The sequence below is a fragment of the Aquarana catesbeiana genome, linkage group LG08, assembly GCF_042186555.1.
Source record: "Aquarana catesbeiana isolate 2022-GZ linkage group LG08, ASM4218655v1, whole genome shotgun sequence".
Classification (NCBI taxonomy): Eukaryota; Metazoa; Chordata; class Amphibia; order Anura; family Ranidae; genus Aquarana; species Aquarana catesbeiana.
In genome coordinates, this window is record NC_133331.1 from 143,425,194 (window position 1) to 143,445,861 (window position 20,668).

Here is a 20,668-nt window from a genome sequence, read left to right on the forward strand (position 1 = left end):
TTCACACTAGTGCAATTTCAGATGTGACTTGAGTCACACAGTTGCATGACGAGGGAAAGCGCATTGTTTTTAGTGGTGTCTGTTCACATAAATGCGACTCAGCATGAAGCGGTTTTGGAAAAGACTATTGTACTTTGGTGCGATTTTGAGCCCATAGGATATACAAAACTTAATGTCGCATCCAAGTAGCACTACATAATCTCACTGCAAGTCAGATCAAAATATATAGCAGCATCGTGAACCTAGCCCAAAAAAGACCCTATTGCCTTTGGGAAGCTGTGTTTTATGCATATTTCTCAATAGCCTAGCTTGTGTTAGACCCTGTTACTCTAGGCTTAGAGGCAGCCGGGACAGTTTTAACAGCAAATCTTTTTATTGGTAAGAATATTTTACAGTTACCATCCACTATTGGTGCTTTATGTCTAGCTATGTTTTATCAGTGTGACAATCTTTCTTTCTTTCTTTCTTTCTTTCTTTCTTTCTTTCTTTCTTTCTTTCTTTCTTTCTTTCTTTCTTTCTTTCTTTCTTTCTTTCTTTCTTTCTTTCTTTCTTTCTTTCTTTCTTTCTTTCTTTCTTTCTTTCTTTCTTTCTTTCTTTCTTTCTTTCTTTCTTTCTTATCTTCTACCACTGGCCCCCACACTCGCTGTTACAATCTAAAACCAATGCAGCCGTGCGGGGCTCCGCCCGCTAGGCCGCATTGTCCATTCAGTGCTCTATAAATTTGAAAACTACAAGTCCTCACAGCCTGGTGATCGTTGTTACAGTGCTTGTACATGTCCCTAACAAAAAATAAATGCGTTTTTTTTTTTTTTTTTTTTTACCTGCAGGTATTTATTTTCGGGCATGAGGGGGAGTGAACTTATCCTTTAAAACTTGAGTTAATGGTGTGAAATTTTCTTTTGTCAACATTCATGGTCTCCTTTCTCTTGTAGTTGCATGTGGAGGTTTCATCACAAAACTAGATGGGACAATAACAAGTCCTGGCTGGCCAAATGAATATCCTATGAACAAAAACTGTGTATGGCAAGTGGTAGCTCCAGCACAGTACAGGATATCACTGCAGTTTGAAGTCTTTGATATTGAGGGCAATGATGTAAGTACAACAAATGAAGAGATGATTTGTTTTCGCCTATTAGTTTATAATTTCTGCATTTTACCCACAATTTCCAGTGCTCAAAGATCCTACTGTGCAACAAAAAAAAATTATTAACCTCGCATGATGATTTCTCTAGGTTTGCAAGTATGACTATGTGGAAATTCGCAGTGGTCTAACTTCAGAGTCAAAGCTACATGGAAGATATTGTGGCTCTGAAAAACCAGATGTCATTACATCACAAGGCAATGGTATAAGACTGGAATTTAAATCTGATAACACTGTGTCCAAAAAAGGATTTAAAGTAAACTTTTTTTCTGGTAAGGAAAATCATTAAATATTGGAATTCTAAAAATAACACTGAAAAGTGGCCACTAAAAGCAATCTGTTGCACTTGCACATTTCTTAGCATGCATGCAGTGGCTATATCAGCAAAGATATTTATTTAGATTCTAAGAGGTTATAGTACTCCTTTTGACGATCCTCTAAATTTTTGATATATCCAAATGTAACAAGGGGACTGGAAATGCCCACACTATAGGAGTGGGAACAGAGACCATAAGGAATGGCTTGGATGTCTATAGTACTATAGTAGAGCTCTTTGAAAAGCTAGTGTGTGATTTCAGTGTTCTGTCTAGCTATATGTTCATAGTTGTAAATGGACTATGTAAGGGGTTTTCCAGTCCCTAAATAGGCCACACACAGTTGTAATTTCAGTGATTCAGAGGAACTAGGTGAAACTCTAACAGTAGGTGGCCTTGCTGGCTCAACAGCAGTCAATTAATCAGTTGATATTGGTCAAAGGAGTTAGGCCAAAAATCATCGGTCAATCAGCTGAAGGCACTGTTTGGATATTCTTACAGAATACAATAGCCTAGCAGAGGAGATTTATCCATCCATGACATTTGTAAAAATGGAGGAATCTCTTGCACTCTCTTCGTTCAGTCCAAAGTGAGTATCCTTTTAGTGCAGAGGTTGCCAAACTGCAGCCCTGGGGCTGGATGCAACCCTTTGCTTGCCTTTATCTGGCCCTTGGGGCACTATTCCATCCACTGACCCCAACGATGGGGCATCATTCTGGTTACCCGACGCCATCAATAAGGCACTATTCCTGCCCCCTAAAGTCTGAAGGACCGTAAACTGGCCCTTTGTTTAGAAAGTTTATAGACCCCTGCTTTAGTGTATTGCCAACTTAGAGCTGTTTTTTTTTTTTTTTTTTTTTTTTTCAACCAAAAGGGTAAATGAAGGGGGAAAAAAAACCCTCAGATCATCACATCCACACACATGATGTGGATGCATAGATCTTTCTAGACCGTCTTCTGTTGAAAACAGAGGAGTACACACGGACCAAAATTTGGCTGGTTCCTGCCTTATTTGCATATGTGTGTATAGATGGTTATTTGGTGAAGTATATCTATTTGATGGCATGATCTTGGTTAAAATAGTAACCTTAAACCACTGGCACAGAAAATGGTCTGTTTTGTGGGTGCTACATTTTATAGCATTTTAAGGAGTTTTCAACTGTTTAACACAGGTGCTCTAGCCACCATAGGCCATTCATACATGGCCACTTAATTCCTTGACTGTAATAGCCAGTATAGGGGTTAACAAGCAAGTAATATCAAAAGTCTGAGACTCAAGTGATTTGTCATAACTCTAACCCCTTGAAGAAAGAGCACTCCTTTAACTGTATGTGTGCTCAATGTCAACTTTATGCTAGTTTTCAGAAACGTTGGCAAAGTAACAGGACTTCAATTGTTCTGTGTGAAAGATCTGCTTTCACGAGCAGCCCTACATTCACAGGTCAAAGAGGGTACCTCTGTTAATTGACATGAAGCCCCCATTTAGTTATTGTGCAGCTTTTACTTATGGTGTAAAATGTCTTTCAAAGTGTTCAAGCACTGGTGGATCTGAATACAGTAGATAGCAGTTACATCTGTGTCGATCAACTGGATACTGCGGAGTACAACTGCAACAACCAGCGAATTAACCAGTGCAACTGCAGTATGTAAACAGTTTTCAAGTCCGTGTGTGCCACCATTGTATGACAACTTATGAAAGCTGCATCTTCTTGTTTTACAGATAAGGATGAGTGTTCCAAAGAAAATGGAGGCTGTCAGCATGAGTGTATCAACACATTTGGCAGCTATATGTGCCAGTGCAAAAATGGCTACACACTTCATGACAATGGACATGACTGTAAAGAAGGTAAGGTCACTAAAATAAATCCCTCCATAACAGAATTATGAGGGCTACTATAGCACAACTCTCTTCTGAAAATGGCCATGCTGTTATGCTGTTCAATGGCAATAGTACTTTTGAGTCACTAACCCAGAAAGTATGTAAGTCTGTAGTTTCAATATCACTTACTGTATGTTCTGGGTAAGTGACTCACAAAGTATTAGACAGTCGGGCAACTAGTATTTTCTAAAGAAGGCTAGGATTGGCAGACCATGCATTTCACTAAATGATATATTCAAACGTGCCATGGGCACATGTGAAATGACACCCAAATACATTCTGCTGCTCCTGAGTACAGGGATACCACATGTGTGAGACTTTTTGGCAGTCTAGCTGCGTACAGGACCCCAAAAACCAAGCACCGCCTTCAGGATTTCTTAGGGCGTAAATTTTTGATTTCACTACTCGCTGCCTAATCACAGTTTCGAAGGCCATGAAATGCCAAGATGGCACAACAACCCCCCCGACCACATTTTGGAGAGTAGACACCCCAAGCCATTTTCTGAGAGGCATATTGAGTATTTTGCAGATCTCACTTTTTGTCAAAGTTTTGAAAAATGAAAAAAAAACTGATGGGTAGTGAGGAAGTGAAATCACCATTTTATGCCCTTAGAAATCCTGAAGGCGGTGATTGGTTTTCAGGGTCCTGTATGCAGCTAGGCTCCCAAAAAGTCTCACACATCTGGTATCCTCGTACTCAGGAGAATTAGCAGAATGTATTTTGGGGTGTAATTTCATATATACCCATGTCATGTGTGAGCAATATATCATTTAGTGACAACTTTGTGTGAAAAAAAAAAAAGTAATTTTACCGAAACTTGTGGGAAAATATAAAATATTCCAGGGACTCAACATGCCTATCAGCAAATAACTTGGGGTGTCTACTTTCCAAAAAGGGGTCATGGGGGGGGGGGGGGTTTGAACTGTCCTGGCATGTTATGCACAACATTAGAAGCTTATGCCACACTTTACCCACACATTATAATATACAGATTTAAAATGTGTTGCAATTTTTTTGGGGGAAAAAAAAACACTTTTTGGAATTTTAATGCACTAAAACACACTATATTGCCAAAATGTTTGGTAAAAGATGATGATCCTATGCCGAGTACATGGATACCAAACCTGACATGTTTAAAAATTGCGCAAAACCATGCAGTGGCGACAAACTACATACATTTTTAAAAGCCTTTATAGGTTACCACTTTAGATTGACAGAGATCTACTGCTAAAATGCCTGCCATTGATCTGACATTCGCGGTGATGCCTGCAATTGTGGTTTACATACGACACGACCGACTCTTGCGTTCGCCTTTGTGCCAAACTTTTTTTTTTTTAAATTGTGGTCTATTAGACTCTAGATCTCTCCTCTGCCCTCAAAGCATCTGACCACACCAAGATCGGTGTGATAAGATGCTTTCCAAATTTCCCAATGGTGCTGTTTATATCTGGCAAAGCTGAAGTCCTAAAATGATTGTAGCTTCCGGTTTTAGACCATGGAGATTATTCAAGCCCTTCCGGTTTCCAATCAGCTCTATGGTCAGCTGGCGGAACCACCGGGGAACCCAAGAATGCAACTGGAGGGACAGGAGAGCCTGAGAAAACCATGGAAGGCGGGGGGAGGAGAAAAGTTCCCTCCCACTGCTTGTAAAAGCAGACTAGTGGCTAATTAGTCGCTAGGATTGCTTTTACATGAAAGGCGACCACTGGCTGAAAAGAATGATACCAAGATGATGCCTAAACCTGCAGGCATCATTCTGGCATAACCACTTAAAGTCCAGCAACATACCAGTACGTTGCTGGTCCTTGTTGAGCATATATTGTAATTTTTTTTTTTTTCATGCAGTCTGTGGGCTGAATGAAAAGATTAATCAGTGAGTATGCCCACCATTAGAATACTGCCCTGCATTCACCCACTTCTAGTGATGGGCATACATGCACCGTTTTTCTTTTTTCAAAAAGAGTAAAATATATATACTGAAGCATGGGGGTAATCCCTCCAACCCTGCCCCCATGCTTCGACATATCCATATATGCTCTTTTTTTTCTTTTACCGTGTTGGTGAATTCACTTCCTACAGCGCTGGAGCCATGCCTTTACGTATCGTGAGAGCAGACACTTTGCTGTCAGAATAAATAAACCCTGATCCCGAGGATGTGTAGGCTTTGGAATGAGCTTGGATCCCAGGGAGAGATGAGTGAAGGTGCCCTGCTGGCGGCAGTGACCCTGATCCCTAAGGAGGGCAAGGACCGCACCCTCTGCTCCAGTTATAGACCTATAGCGCTTATAAATGCAGACATTAAACTGTACGCAAAAGTGCTTGCATCCAGATTTAAGGGGAGAATGGCGCATCTGGTCCACCCGGACCAGGTGGGCTTTGTCCCCGGGAGAGAGAGCAGAGATAATGGGGTGCGGTCCTTGCTCCTGGTAGAGGCCTTTAAGAGCAACGGAACCCCAGGTCTATTCCTGTCAATTGACGCCGAAAAGGCCTTTGACAGGGTAGACTGGGGTTTCATGTTCAAAACGTTGGAAGCCATGGGGGTGGGAGAAAAAATGTTAAAATGGATTAAAGCTCTATACGACCACCCCTCCGCTTTTGTTAAAATTAACAACACCCCCTCAGCTCAGTTTGAAATGAAAAACGGCACTAGACAGGGCTGCCCGTTGTCCGTTGTCCCCCCTCTTATTTGTGTTGACATTGGAGCCTTTGCTAGCTACCTTCCGAAAAAATCCGGACATTAAGGGGTGTACAGTAGGGAAAGAGGAACACAAACTGGCTGCATATGCCGATGATGTCCTCTTATACATCTCAAATCCGAGGATTTCGATCCCTAATGTATTATCGGTTGTTAAGAAATATAGTGAGTTATCAAATTATAAGATCAACCTGGGAAAATCTGAAGCTTTGAATGTCAACATGGAAAAGAAGGACGAGATCTGGATTAGGGACACTTTCCACTTTCCAGTAAGGGACAATATCCAATACTTGGGGGTTAAGTTGTCGAACTCTGTGCAGAGGACATACGCCCTGAACTTTGTGCCTCTGCTGGACGAAGTCCGAACAGAAGCTAAGAGAATGGGTCACTGCCCGATCTCATGGATAGGGCGAATCAATTCAGTGAAAATGGTGCTGGCCCCAAAAGTATTTTATAAGATGCAAATGTTGCCTATCCCATTGCCTCAAATTTACTTTAAAAAGTTAACACAAATAATAAAGGGATTTATCTGGAAGAATAAGAAATCTAGAGTTGCACACAAAGAATTATGTAGAGGGAAAGCACAAGGGGGGCTGGCCCTCCCCGACTTCAAAAAATATCATAACGCAATAGTAATTGCTCGGGCAGTTGATTGGGTCAAGGGAGAGACCACCAAAAGGTGGGTCAACCTGGAGATAGGTTTAAGTGGAGCACGTTTGAACAATGTACTTTGGAATCCCCCTCGTTGTAGAACACTAGGTCCAAACACACACACTATTACACAACACACTTTTAAAATTTGGGATTGGATGCACACATTAAATGGGTGGGAGTACAATTCACCATTAATTTTTTTTAAAAATAAAGAGCTGTTCCCCCCCGGGGATGGAGGAAGTGGGGGGTAACTGGATCTTAAACAACAAAACACAAGTTAAAGACATTATGAAGAAAGGGAAAATAGGCACTTATGAGCACTTAGACACACGTAGAGAGCTAATGAGACTCAATGGATGGCGATACGCCCAACTCTCGCACTTTGTTAAAAGTCTCCCGGCTCCGATAAGGGAAGAAAACAATTTATTACCAATAGAGAAGATATTTAACAGTAATAAGCTGAAAGGATATATGTCGGCCATATATAAAATATTATCGATCAGGGAGGAGTTGGAAACGCCGCCATTCATTAAGAAATGGGAGAAGGACTTAGGGGTACCATTAGAAGAAAATGCAAAGGGCAACATATTAACAGCCACACACAGCACGGCAACTGACATAAAAACGATAGAGTCAAACTATAAATGCCTATCCAGATGGTACGCCACGCCCGTAAAGATCAATAAATACCAACCAGATAGGTCGCCTAATTGTTGGAGGGGATGTGAGATGCCGGGATCCATGGCTCATATTTGGTGGAGCTGCCCAGTGGTCAAAAAGTTTTGGGAGAAAGTAATTCAAATAATTAAGATAACGGGTAAATCAATACCATATGACCCATGGATATGTCTGTTCCACAGCTCGGAAGGAGGCAATCGGGAGTACAATACGTCTATAATCCCAGTACTATTAAATATAGCAAAAAGTGAAATTCCCAAGAATTGGCAGAATACTGAAGGCCCTAAGGTCAGAGACTGGTTGCTCAAAATACAGGAAATACATATTTTAGAGAAAGGGGAGAAAGACGGGTTATTTAAAGATGATGCGTCGAGGGGAGGAAGATGGGCAATTTGGACGACCTTTAGGAATTCGCTCTCTTATGCCGAACTGACGATGAAGTAATCCGACCCCAAGGGGTATTCCAGTAGTTTCACCCTAGTAAAGGAAACAGCAACAGATGTCTGCAGGGGGGAAGGGGGGTGGGGTACGGGGAGGGGAGGGTGGGTAGTGGGGAGGTTTCTGAGAGATGATGTTGGGATTAGTGAATGTTTTTGTCTATTTTTTTTTTTTGGCTACTCTCTCACGTTTTGTATGGCCTTGTGAAAAATTTACATAAAGATTAAAAAAAAAAAAAAAAAAAGAATAAATAAACCCGCGCTGCAGCTGAATGGTGTACCTGCAAAGCAAATACAATAAAACATTACAGTTAAGCATAAAATACAGTAACAAGAGGGTACAAGAGTGTGTATAAAACAATTTTGTGCTTTTTCATTTTTTTTTTTTTTTTTGCACTTTTATTTTAGCTGTAAATGTTGCATATTAAGGTCTCTCAAAATGTGATCTCATCTTTCGAGACCCTGTGTTGGTGTGCCCTAGGACTCTGCAGTGCTGTACCCTACACTAATACTCCACTAGTGTGTGGTAGCTACGGAAACATTCACCAATGCAGAGACAAGGTTGTTCAGGACAGGAGGGACAATAAAACCACTTAGGACTTCTGGAAAGTGCCTTTCATGCAGTCGGCTCACTGCATTAGCATCGGGAAGTTGGGCCACAGCACCATCTGGAAACAGAAGGGCTGTGATCTCTTCCTGGAATTCTAGGAAGGATCCAGTTCGTCCTGACGCTTTGTATAGCACATAAGCGTTCAGCAGAGCCAATGGGAATAAATATACAGACGCTTTTCTTTATCGTACATCACGGCACACAGAGCCACAGTAATTACTGTATGGGTTATATGGCACCTTCAGGTGATGGACACTGGCACACTCTAGACAGGAAGTTCAATTCCCCATATAACCCATCCCATTACTGGGAGTACCTCAGTTTTTTCGCCAGTGTCTTAGGTGTTGGTCACGAGTAAAGATTTGCTGTGCTGAGCCCTGCTGGAATATTCTTTGCTGGGGCAAGCTATGCAACCAGATCCATTCAAAGTGTCTTTTCCAGGCTGAATTGATTGGTACCCAGGAATTGTGTCAGAAGAAACAAGGTTTTGCCTGTAATGCTTCTCTTTTTTAGAGCGCTGGACCCGGGGATCCAGTATTTGGTTTTTTTCAGCCATATTCCTGGCGGGGTGCTTTACAGGCCCAGGGCTGTGGATCCCCCGATAAAAAGGGGGCCCCCTGTCCCTGAAGGTTTTTTAACGGAGCCCACCATGAGTGGTGAAGATTGGGTCTGTTACCACAGAACCCTGCAGCTGGATAAGGTAAGGGAGGTTCCTAAGGAATTATTCTAATTCTTTTGGGTTTTCTCCTTTAAAGTAAATGTCATGCCTGTAGTCACCACCGGGGGCTGTCAGGAGTACGTACCTGATTCCATGCTTGTCAGTCTCGCTCTGTGTCAATACAAGCTGCATGCTTCCTCCAGCCCAAGCCCAGGTAAGACATGGGATGGGGGTTTTTTTTCTCCTTGGAATGTCCCCCCATCTGGATAGCTTCACTCCCAGAGGCAGAGGGAGCATTGCTCAGTCGGCGGTGTGCCGCGCCGCTCCCGCCGCCATTCCAACGGTTCCTATCGGCAGCTCCCCTCCTCTCCTCTACCCCAGCCCTCCTCCATGCGATCCGGTCAGATCGGAGACCGCTCGAGCGGGGAAAATGATCTATTTTGAAAAATATGAGGGGGTTACGGTGGGTGGGGCGGGGCTTAGCAGCTTTGGTGTGCTTCAGTGTCCACAACGCAGGCTGTGTAGCTATAAAGTGCACCTTTTTTTTCAGATGCATACAGCTGAAGGAGGGACACAGAGCGGATGGGTGGCATGTGAGGGTTGGTGACACAGGCATTCCCAGTGCACATTTACTTAAGCATCAGGCTGAGCTTAAAAGCAGCTGCAGTTGCTGGATTATTCAGCAGTGGGTGCATTTTTTTGGTAGTACCTCCTGCGTTTGTGCTCAGCACTATGACCAGAGGGGGGTGGTTCAAATACCACAAAAACCAAGGGCACAAATGGGTCACCCTAAGGACCCTCCCTCTGCAACACCATCCCCCCTGAAAGATCTAAGGAGGCTGTTCAGAGTGGGCAATCAGGGTCATCAGGGGCCGCAATTGCTTCCAACACTTCAGCCCCTGTCTATATAACTGAGCAGGTTTTTTCCTCAGCTATGAGTGGCTTGGAGGAAAGATTATTGGCTTTAATTACATCTTCAGAGTGTAAGGAAACACATTCGGTCCTCTTCTACCACCCAGGACCTTAAACGGAGGAACAGTGGGAGGTGGAAGATGAATCCCCCTCAGGGGACCGCAAAGAGGCTGATGATTCCTCTTCCGAGGGATCAAGTGGGGAAGGAACTTCTTCAGCTTCACATGCTGAGAAGTTACTGGTGCTTTCTCTTCTCTTACTGAAATGGTCCCCTCCACATTTTAAGCAACCCTTAACGGAGTCCATTGAAGAGCCCACTTCCTGTTTGGGTTCACTAAAGCCTCCTCAAGCCTTGCATGCCTTTCCTGTCCATTCATTATTACAAAAGCTTATGTATTCTGAGTGGGATCACCCAGATAAGCTTTTTTTTTTTTCCCCCTCCTAAAGAGTTTTCAACACTTTATCCTATGGAGGAAAAATTTACTAAGCTGTTGAGTATACCAGCAATTGACGCTGCTATATCCTCTGTGAATAAAAGTTTGACTTGTCCGGTTGACAATGCGCAAATGCTTAGGGATCCAACTGATAAAAAATTGGAATGCCTGTTAAAAATTTTCACCTTGGCAGGTTCAGTGGCTCAACCTGCAGTGACGGCAACTGGGGTATGTCGATCCTTGAGCGACCATTTGAAACAGGTGCTCAAGGTTTTCCATGAACAGCAGGCCCAGGAGCCGAGCTGCCAGCGGCTTTGTGTTTTGCAATTGACGCAATCGAAGATTATTCTTCAAACGCTATTCTTCAAACCTCTCGCCTTACGCTTGGGTTGGTACATATGCGTAGAATCTTGTGGTTGAAAAGTTGGGCAGCCAAAGCGCCATGCAAAAAGTTCCTGGCTGGTTTTCCTTTTCGCGGTAAAAAACTGTTTGGGGAGGATTTGGACAAATATATCCAAAAAATATCAAGTAGGAAAAGTTCCCTTTTTACCATTTAAGAAAAAGAGTAAATGTCTCATTTAAACGGGCTCTTTCTCCAGTGCCAGGGGCATCAGCATCCAGGCAGTCGCGACGGCCTCCAAACCTCAGGATCAACCCCAGCGACAAAAGAAATCCTGGGGGGAGGAAACCCACAAGACAGAACGCTAAAGCCCCTTTATGAAGGGGCGCACTCGCTCGAGTGGGGGGAAGACTTCTGCAGTTCTCAAGGGTCTGGCAAGAAGAATTTCGAGACAGATGGGTGGTCTCCACAATAGCCCTAGGTTACAAACTAGAGTTCCGAGAATTCCCGTCTCCTCGTTTCTTCAGGTCAAATGTCCCCAAAGATCCAGAGAAAAAAGTCTTTCTAGCGTTAGACCGACTTTTGTCTCAAAAACTGATCATGGTGGTCCCCACAGAAGGGCAGGGATTGGGGTTTTATTCAAACCTTTTCACGGTTCCAAAACCAGATGGGATGTCACACCCATTCTAGAGCTCAAATATCTAAACCGGTTGCTGAAAATTCACTCTTTTCGCATTGAATCAATCCAATCAGTAGTCTCCATCCTACAAGGAGGAGAACTACTGGCATCAATTAACATCAAGGATGCATATCTGCATGTACCCACTTTCCCCACTCACCAGAAGTATCTGCGTTTCGACATAGAAAAACTTCATTTTCAGATTGTAGCTACTGCACCTTGGGTGTTTACAAAACTTCTGGCCAGATTTAAGGACTCTAGGTATAACAATAATGGCATACCTAGACGACCTGCACTTGATGGACCAGTCGGTAGCCCGCTTGGACCAAAGCATGGTCACCACAGTCGACTACCTGGAATACCTAGGTTGGTTCTGGTTATAGGTACAGCCCAGAATAGTGTTTTTACCCCAGGCAAAGATCAGCGCCATAAAGGAGCTGGTTCAGGTGGTCAGGGCAAAGAAGGGTCCTTCCATTCGTCTTTTGTATGAGGTTGTTGGGGAAGATAGTGGCTTCATTCAAAGCAGTTCCCTATGCTCAGTTTCATTCGAGACTGCTGCAAAACAGTATCCTATTGGTCTGGAACAAGAAGGTCCGAGCACTAGATTTTCCAACGCGTTTGTCGCCAAAAGTGCACCAGAGCCTCAGTTGGTGGAGGATATCCGAGAATCTGCAGAAGGGGAAATCCTTCTTACCGGTTACCTGGAAGGTGGTAACCACAGATGCCAGCCTTTCAGGTTGGAACAGTCCTGGAAGAGGCGTCTGCCAGGGGAAATGGTCCAGAACCAAAAGGACCTTGCCCATCAGCATTCTAGAGATTCGGGCAGCGTGTCTAGCCCTAAGAGCCTGGATATTCAGGCCGCAGAATTCTCCTGTCAGGATTCAATCCGACAATGCCACAGCAGTGGCTTATATCAATCACCAAGGGGGAACCAGAAGTCAGGCAGCCCAGGGAGAGGTAAACCATATCCTATCCTGGGCAGAAAAGCCTGTGCCGTGCATATTGGCAATCTTCATTCCAGGGGTAGAGAACTGGCAGGCGGACTATTTAAGTCGCCAGCAGTTGTTCCCGGGGGAATGGTCCCTTCACCCCGACATCTTCCTGACTATATGCCAAACATGGGGGATCCCGCATGTAGATCTGTTTGCGTCCAGGTTCAACAACAAAGTTGACAACTTTGTGTCAAGAACAAGGGATCCACTCGCATGCGGAACAGATGCGTTGGTGATCAGTTCTCACTGATTTATGCATTCCCTCCTATTCTGCTGCTACCTCGACTTCTTCGCAGGATCAAGGGGGAAAGGAAGTCGGTAGTTCTTGTGGTCTGTTCTTGCAGTCCATTCTTTGGTGCGAAGCTTTATAACTGGGTAACACGGCTTAATCCACCGGTTAGAGCAGCCCTGAACCCTTGGGACTTGAATTTAGTTCTGTCAGCATTACAGAAACAGCCTTTTGAGCCGATATGACATATTCCTTTGGTGCTTTTGACAAGGAAGCTAGTTTTTCTGGTAGCCATTTCTTCAAGAAGGGTATCAGAGTTGGCGGCTCTTTCCTGTAAAGAACCATATTTAATCATTCACAAGGATAAAGTAGTATTGCGTCCTCATCCTAGCTTTCTGCCAAAGGTGGTTTCAGGTTTTCGCCTAAATCAGGATTTTGTTTTACCTTCATTTTTTCCAGAACCCTGTTCTAAGGAAGAAAAGTCACTACATTCTTTGGATGTAGTGAAAGCAGTCAAAATCTATTTGAAGATGACTGATCAGATTCGAAAAACAGATGTTTTGTTTGTGTTGGAAAGGATAGTTGAAATCCACTATTGCCAAATGGATTTGGCAAGTAATTATTCAAGCTTATGGCTTGAAGAGGAAGGTTCCACCTTATCAAAGCACACTCCACCAGGGCTGTCACTGCTTCGTGGGCAGTGCATCACCAAGCCTCCATGACTCAAATCTGCAAGGCCACAACCTGGTCTTCAGTCCATGCATTCACCAGATTCTATCAGGTGGATGTAAGAAGGTATGAGGATATTGCCTTTGGGCGCAGTGCACTGCAGGCGGCAGTATATACTCAGGTCTGATTGCTCCCTACTTTTTGTTTGTGTCCCCTCCCCTCAGGTGGCATTGCTCTGGGACATCCCATACAGTAATTACTGTGGCTCTGTGTCCTGTGATGTACGATAAAGAAAGGATTTTTATAATGACTTGCCTGTAAAATCCTTTTCTTGGAGTACATCACGGGACACAGAGGACCCTCCCCTCTTTCTGGTTACACGTGTATTGCTTTGCTACAAAACTGAGGTACTCCCGGTAAGGGGAGGGGTTATATGGGGAATTGAACTTTCGGTCTAGGGTGTGCCAGTGTCCATCACCTGAAAGTGCCATATAACCCATACAGTAATTACTGTGGCTCTGTGTCCCATGATGTACTCCAAGAAAAGGATTTTACAGGTAAGCGGTTATAAAAATCCTATTTTTTTTTTTTTTTTTTTTATACCAGCGTCTGGCCTTATGAGCAATTAAGTACGGCGCCATCTGGTCGTTGAAGTCCACGCCTCCCATGTTAAGGATGTATTTGTGGACACAGAGGGGCTTAACAACAACACCAGCCGCAGTTTCCGTGTATCACTACACTTCACTGCGAGCAAATTATTACACTTCAAGCAGGCTCTATCCCCCATCTAAGTCAGGAATCTACAAGCCGCTGGGGGAAGCCCCAGCGATTAGATCACACGGGGCCACATGCGCCAATTCCACAATCAAAAGGTGACTAAAGTGGCATGCTTGTGTAATTGTCCACGTACAAGTGGTACCCATTTCCAAATAAGGGTGACACCAAGGCCCAAACAATCTTGCCAGCGCTCCCTATGTAGTCTGAGCAGTTGGGGGGGCTCCACGTGACTGTCTTTTCCCATGTAAACCATAAAACTATATGTATAGCCTGTTGCCCTGTCACAGAGCTTATACAACTTGACCCCATATCTGGCACGCTTTCTGGGGAGATACTGTTTGAAAGACAAGCGGGCAGAAAATTTATTCAGGGACTCGTCAATGCAGACAACTTAATTGGGAATAAACAAGGCTGCAAACTGTTGGTTGAAGTGGTTTACAAGGGGCCGAATTTTGTGGAGCCAATCGTATTCAGGGTCACCCCGAGGACGACCGTTCATTGTCATTGAAATGCATGATCTGCTTGTACCACATCCTGGTCATGGAAGCAGAGAACACGGCATATAGTGAATTGGGTCAATGGACCAATATGACCGCAACGCACTCTTTTTTTAGTAATGACCATGAGGAGGGATAGGCCTAAAAAAGGTATTAAATTCGAAAACCGTAACAGGTTTCCATTCTCTGGCAAGGGTCAACTGGGGATTAGCGACAATTGATCAGCATACAAATTGCTTTGGTCCACAATAGATCTATAGAGATCTTCCGTGACAGCAAACCGTGAATAAAAATCCAAGTGACGTAAAATCAACAGTTTCCACCTGAATTCCGTGTTTGGCCAGTGAATAGGGGGTCAGTTTGGGCGCTGCCGAAGTGGTGGGCTCCCAATTAGGATTGGCATATGCAACGGGAAGGGCACTATGGGCTCTGCGTGCCTGTGTTCGAACTCATGGTGGCTGCGGAACACTACTTGTGCTGGCCACCGCACCAGCTTGAACTGCACTTATGGGACTCACCACGTGATACTGCAGTGCTGGTTTGTCTACGACCAGGATTTACTAGGCCGCTGGTGCTTGCCAGTTCACCAGAAGGATGAGCGGCACTAGTACTGGCTCTCTGCTCCATATGAGAGCCCTGTGGTTCTTGCACCTCAACAACTAGAAGTACAGGGTCGGTACACCTGACCTTGGCTCTGACGAGTAGTGGTTCCTGCTATCTGTCGGGTGCCACTGCTCTCTACCAGTTCGTATGCTTGGCCTCAATCTGACAATGAGGCGGCTTCCCAATCGCTCTTATCTGTCATGCGCAGCAACGTGTAGGCCTCTTCACTAGTGTACCTCTGTCTGGACATTTTGGCCTCTAAATTTACAGGTACAATTAGTGCGACTTGCAGGCAAAAGAGCAACTGGTTGTTAGCGGCTGCTTCAATCGCTGGCGAAAAAACTTCGCGTTCGCAGGGATCAAGCCTGACTCTGCGAACGCTACGGTTATGTGTGTTGTGTTTTGTAATTGACAGTGATCTATTGATACTGCACTTGGGTGGGTTGAGCAAAGAGGCTAAACACAGGTGCTAGCAGGTGTCTGGGCTGATCCTGCTAATTCCAAGTTTTTGGGAACACTAAACTACTGGGACGCTAATATACTTCTTATCAGATCAAAGATATTGATCCGTTCAGACACTATACTAGTAAGGGAGGTGTATGGTGTGTGTGCGTGGGAGTTAGGGCTACTGGCACTAATCTGACGCTGCTTGGGATTAACGCTGACCCAAACTGACACCAAAACCTGTACTGTGGGGCGATAAGGGGGTTAAACCTTTGTTCGGTAGTATATGGCGGGTACCCTGACCCTATAAAAACCTGACTGACAGTAACTAGCGTGACACTAAATACAGTGATCAGAAAAGAGATCTGTACACTATTAGTGACACTGGTGACAGGGGGTGAAAGGATTAACTGGGGGGTGATCAGAGGGTTAAACCTTTATGCTACCTGGGCCTACTAACTGCCCTAACGCTGATTAGTGTCACTAGTGATCAGGAGTGTATTGCGTCAGTGTAGTGTTGGTGCAGCTCATGTTTTTAGATGTCCTTTCTCTCCTCTTTGGAACCGAAAGGGTGGAGATGACATCACTTCCTCTGGCTGTGTTTACACTTCAGAGGAAGCATTTCATTCACCAGAACCGATTACCAGATCCAGGCCAGAAATCCTGGGCCTGGAGACTGATCGGTTCTGAAGCTAATCCGATTGCCATGGGTGTGCCCCCCTAGGCGGCCATGCACCCAACGTACCATGATGGCAATTCGCCCAGGAGAGCCAACCTGTCACAGTATAACTGTGGTGGCTGGTCTTTTTACCTGGTTAAATTATTACACATTGACATTATCCATGCAAAATTAGGCCTCTAATTTACCTAAAATGTACTGTATGCCTAGGCAAAACTTTAAAAAAATATATGCAGTACATTTTCTGCAATAGAATGCACATTCTCACAAGGTTTATCCCTTTTTAAAAAAGCACAGCAAATACATAAAAATACTGGTTCTGTCAAATTCAGTGAGCTGACAAAACTGCCTCTGCTGTTCTAAAATGCCGAGCAGTGTTCTCAGCACTGCTGTAGTTCTCCCCTGCTGGACTTTAGATTGCTACCCTTAGGCTACTTTCACACTGGGGCGGGTGCCGCCAATAAAGCGGTGATATTTTTAGCGTCTCTTTAGCAGCGCTATTCGGCCGCTAACGGGGCGGTTTTAGCCCCTGCTAGCGGCCAAAAAAGGGTTAAACCCACCGGCAAACCGCCGATGCAGCGGTGGTTTGCCGGCGGGTTTGCGGCGCTGCGCCATTGTTTTCAATGGGAAGGGGCGCTTTAAGAGCGGTGAATACACCCCTCCTATAGCGCTGCAAAGATGCGACTTGCAGGACTTTTTTGACCATCCTGCAAGCGCACCACTCCAGTGTGAAAGCCCTCGGGGGGCTCTTTCAGGGCGCTTTGCAGGCGCTATTTTTAGCACTATAGTGCCTGCAAAGTGCCTCAGTGTGAAAGTAGCCTTAGAAGATGAGCATGGGAGGTGTTCTGTAGTCTGAACTTGGGGCTTACAACACTGGTTGGAATTTCAGTGTAGCACACACTGTTATCTGCTCCTTGCAGGAGCTTAGGCTCTTTTGAATTTTAAGCAAGAGCAACAAGTGCTTTTAGGTACTTGCAAAGTGTTTTTTGTTTTTTATTGCAATAAAACTTAAGAAAATGTGCATGTATTGCAGAGATAAACTACATAGTTTTTATTTTGCCCAGAATTTCAATAAAATGAAATGCATTTCAATAAAACACAACAGACTTAAAGTACAACTAAAGGCAATTTTTTTTTTTTTAGTCTTGAATAGAGTGGAGAGGGATTAGAACGCTTGTCAGTTTGTATTGCTGTCTGTGCCTCTATTTTTCCTGTTTACCATTATCATTAAGTAAAGTAATAGAAATCCCAAATTTTGGGTTGTCCCCAGAAAAGTAAGAAGAAATCTTCCAATGGGGACACTAGTTATGGTGACCTGGGGTCCCCAAGGAATTCCCCTCATTTTTTAGGGATTTCCTGTTTTGGCCATGGGACAGGAATTGATTGGAAATCTCCTGCATTGGGATGTAGATGGCAAAATTTTAAAAAAGTTTTGCCTATAGTTCTACTTTAAATGTTCACATCAGCCCATGCTCCTGCTTATAGCACAGTGGCCCCACCATAGTCTCAAACGCTCTATAGAATGTTTTTGGATTGCGGGGGAAACTCACAGAAACAGAGGTCAAAGAAAAAAGCAAGCACCCAGATAAAACCTAATCCAAAGAAATACGCTGTCTTTGAGTACTGAGATCGTAAACTTTGTGGCACAAAGTGCATGTAAAAAATGACCAATAAACTGACACCTTCATTCATTTTAATTACTTTTTTTTTTTTTTTTTTTTTTTTCTTTAAACTTCCATTAGTCCTTATTAAAATAAGGTATCTGGAAAAGATGTCAATGTTCTGCTATTGTAGGGCTACAGAAAACCAGGATAGAATCAGAGAATGAACAATGGAAATGAGTATTAACCAAAAATACACTTCAGTCTAAGCTCAATTAAATGTTCATCAAGCCAATAAAGCTCAAATGACTATATAATTGTGCTTTTCCTCTGACATGTTATGCATGTAAATACATTCCAAACTGGCATGTGTAAAGCTTCACGTTCACTACAGTGCCTAAATTTGAGTTTAGGAGCTTTTAGCGTTTTTGTTTTGTTTTTTTTGTTTTTTGTTTTTTTTTCTTTTTTGCCAAAGCTCCTAAACTCAACTTCAAAAAAGCCTATGTATCCATGTACACATAGGCTTTTACCAGTGTTTAGGAGCTGCTGCAGTTGGGGGAGCTTCAACCTCTCTCTCCTGAACGTGGAAGAATCGCGTCCAGGATATGAACGTTTTGGCCGCGGGAAAACGCAAACTGCGTTTTTATTTTTCCTGCCCCCCGGCAGCCAAAGTAGGCTGTGTACATGAAGCCTAAAAGTTTACTCATGTTCATGGGTGAATATGTTAACATTTCTTATCAGGAATATGAAATGTTTTGTTTACATATTCTTTGTGCTTGCTGTACTATGCATTTGTATGAAAAAGTATGCTGTTTTTTGTATTGCTTCCTTTTGTGTGAAATCCCTGGTATCCCTGCCAGTCCCTCTGCTTTCCTATCAAAAATAGCCACACTAGGCAGAAGAACACAGCGTGGCCAGTTCTCTAGCTGTGCTAAGCCTACAATGATCAGACTTGTCCTTACACGCCCCCCTCCCCCTGCACAGCCAGAACAAGACCAGTGTGCTGCAGTTTCTTCCCCTTCAGCTCTCTGGGCTCCTTATGTAGCTGAGAACCAAGGTTATGTGATCACTTATAAGAAAGAGGGGGGAAGGATATCGCGCACACACAGCCTGACCCCACTCCCTCACTGGCCAATTGCCACTGCTGCTGTCTCTGAGCTTATTAGGAGGGAGAGAGCCGCTGCTCTTGTGCACATTGCTGGATTGGTTTCTGGTTCAGATAACTATGGGGGGGGGTTCTGGCGAGCGGAAGCTGTGCTTAAAAGGCTTTTTATCTTAATGCAGGGAATGTATTAAAGTAAAAAAACAAAAAAACTTCAGCCTTTAAAACTGGGCCAAGCTACAATGAATATGCTACAGTGCATGTTTGCGTTCCAGAAAATCTTTTCTTATTGCCAACCGGTTTGGTTAGATTTGTTCTGTTTAATAACACTAATGGAATTGACGGCACTATGTTGAGTTTTTTTACCATTTACATTAGCCCTCCCCCATGAAGAACTTAAGTGTATGTGTACCCCAGGGCCGGCCCCACCATGAGCCCCTGTGTGTCCATGGGACCCAAGTGGCAGTTCAAGCAGGGGCGGCCGCCCCCTCTATGTCCCGCCGCTGCTGGCCCCTGGAAATGCAGTGTGTAAAAAAAAGTATGCTATTGTGTCGGCCTCAGTGTCGTGGCCGCCAGCGCCTGGCAGGAACAGGCAGCGCAGCAGCCAGCATTATACAGTCATCACCGGTACGGTCTCTCTACCTCCTGCTCCTGTGTACGCCTGGGGAGCGGCCGAGTGGGATGAGTCACAAGTGACCAGCAGCATTGATTTGGGGCGGGTGGGCATGACTTGTGAGGCGGAGCCAGAGCGGTGCAGGTTTCCCGGGTGGAAGGCCAGGCTGCCTGGAGCACATCACAGCATAGAAGAACAGCACAAGTATCCGCTCATCACGGACACCACCAGTGCTGCAAGACAGACTAAGAGGCTCACTCAGGTACCACTTTGTCAGCTGGTGAGTTTTATTTTACAGTAAATCTAGGTAATGTGAGTGGCAGGCCGCAGGCATGCTTAATTGGTTGCTCTATCTATGCATGTCCCTCCCACTTACCAACCGCGCTATAGCCGATTGACGGCTACAGCGCGGCTAGCTAGTTCTGGGAGGCTATCATATGATGGCATCCCAGTCTCGCGCTTCTCGGAAATGAATGCTGTGGACTCAGCCCTCATGGATTGGGGTAAAGGGCCAATGACAGCAGCCCTTTACCACTTGATCACTCTGTCCAATGACAGAGCAATCGCTCGTCGTCAAACCAGTGTCATTGCCAGTTCAGCTTGTGGTGAGAGGAGAGAGAAATACGGTAGCAGAGCGAGCTGGCACGATCCGGTGCCCCATCAGTGCAATCACTGTGCCCCATCAGTGCTATCACCATGCCAGTAAAGCTATATAGCAAAATAATACTGGAGTTTGTGGTTTGGAATTGAACATAATGGTATGTCATATAACTTTGCGTATAGACAAGGTGCTGTTGCATTAAACCTGACTTGCTTATAAATTTATTGATTTGGATGTGGGGGCCTTTTGGTGGGCGCAGTTTTTTTTTTATTTTTTTGTTTTTTTTGTTTGTTTTTGGGGGGGGGGGGGTCAGCATTTCATTCTTGGACCCAGGCAGAACAATGTCTTGCGCCAGCCCTGGTGTACCCTAAAAATTAACATTTCCCATTGGCTTCCTTTTCCGCTTGTTAAATATACCAACAGTGTTAT

General features: G+C 44.3%; 1 protein-coding gene across 2 annotated transcripts in view; it reads left to right on the forward strand.

The window, feature by feature from the left end:
- The window catches only part of TLL2 (tolloid like 2), a 323,112-nt gene that overhangs the window by 285,919 nt on the left and 16,525 nt on the right, over positions 1–20,668 (forward strand). For both annotated transcript variants that reach the window (XM_073596512.1, XM_073596513.1), the window contains 3 exons: positions 933–1,093; positions 1,233–1,413; positions 3,176–3,301. In XM_073596512.1, the coding sequence (XP_073452613.1) occupies positions 933–1,093; positions 1,233–1,413; positions 3,176–3,301 (468 nt within the window). The remainder of the gene's footprint in view (positions 1–932; positions 1,094–1,232; positions 1,414–3,175; positions 3,302–20,668) is intronic.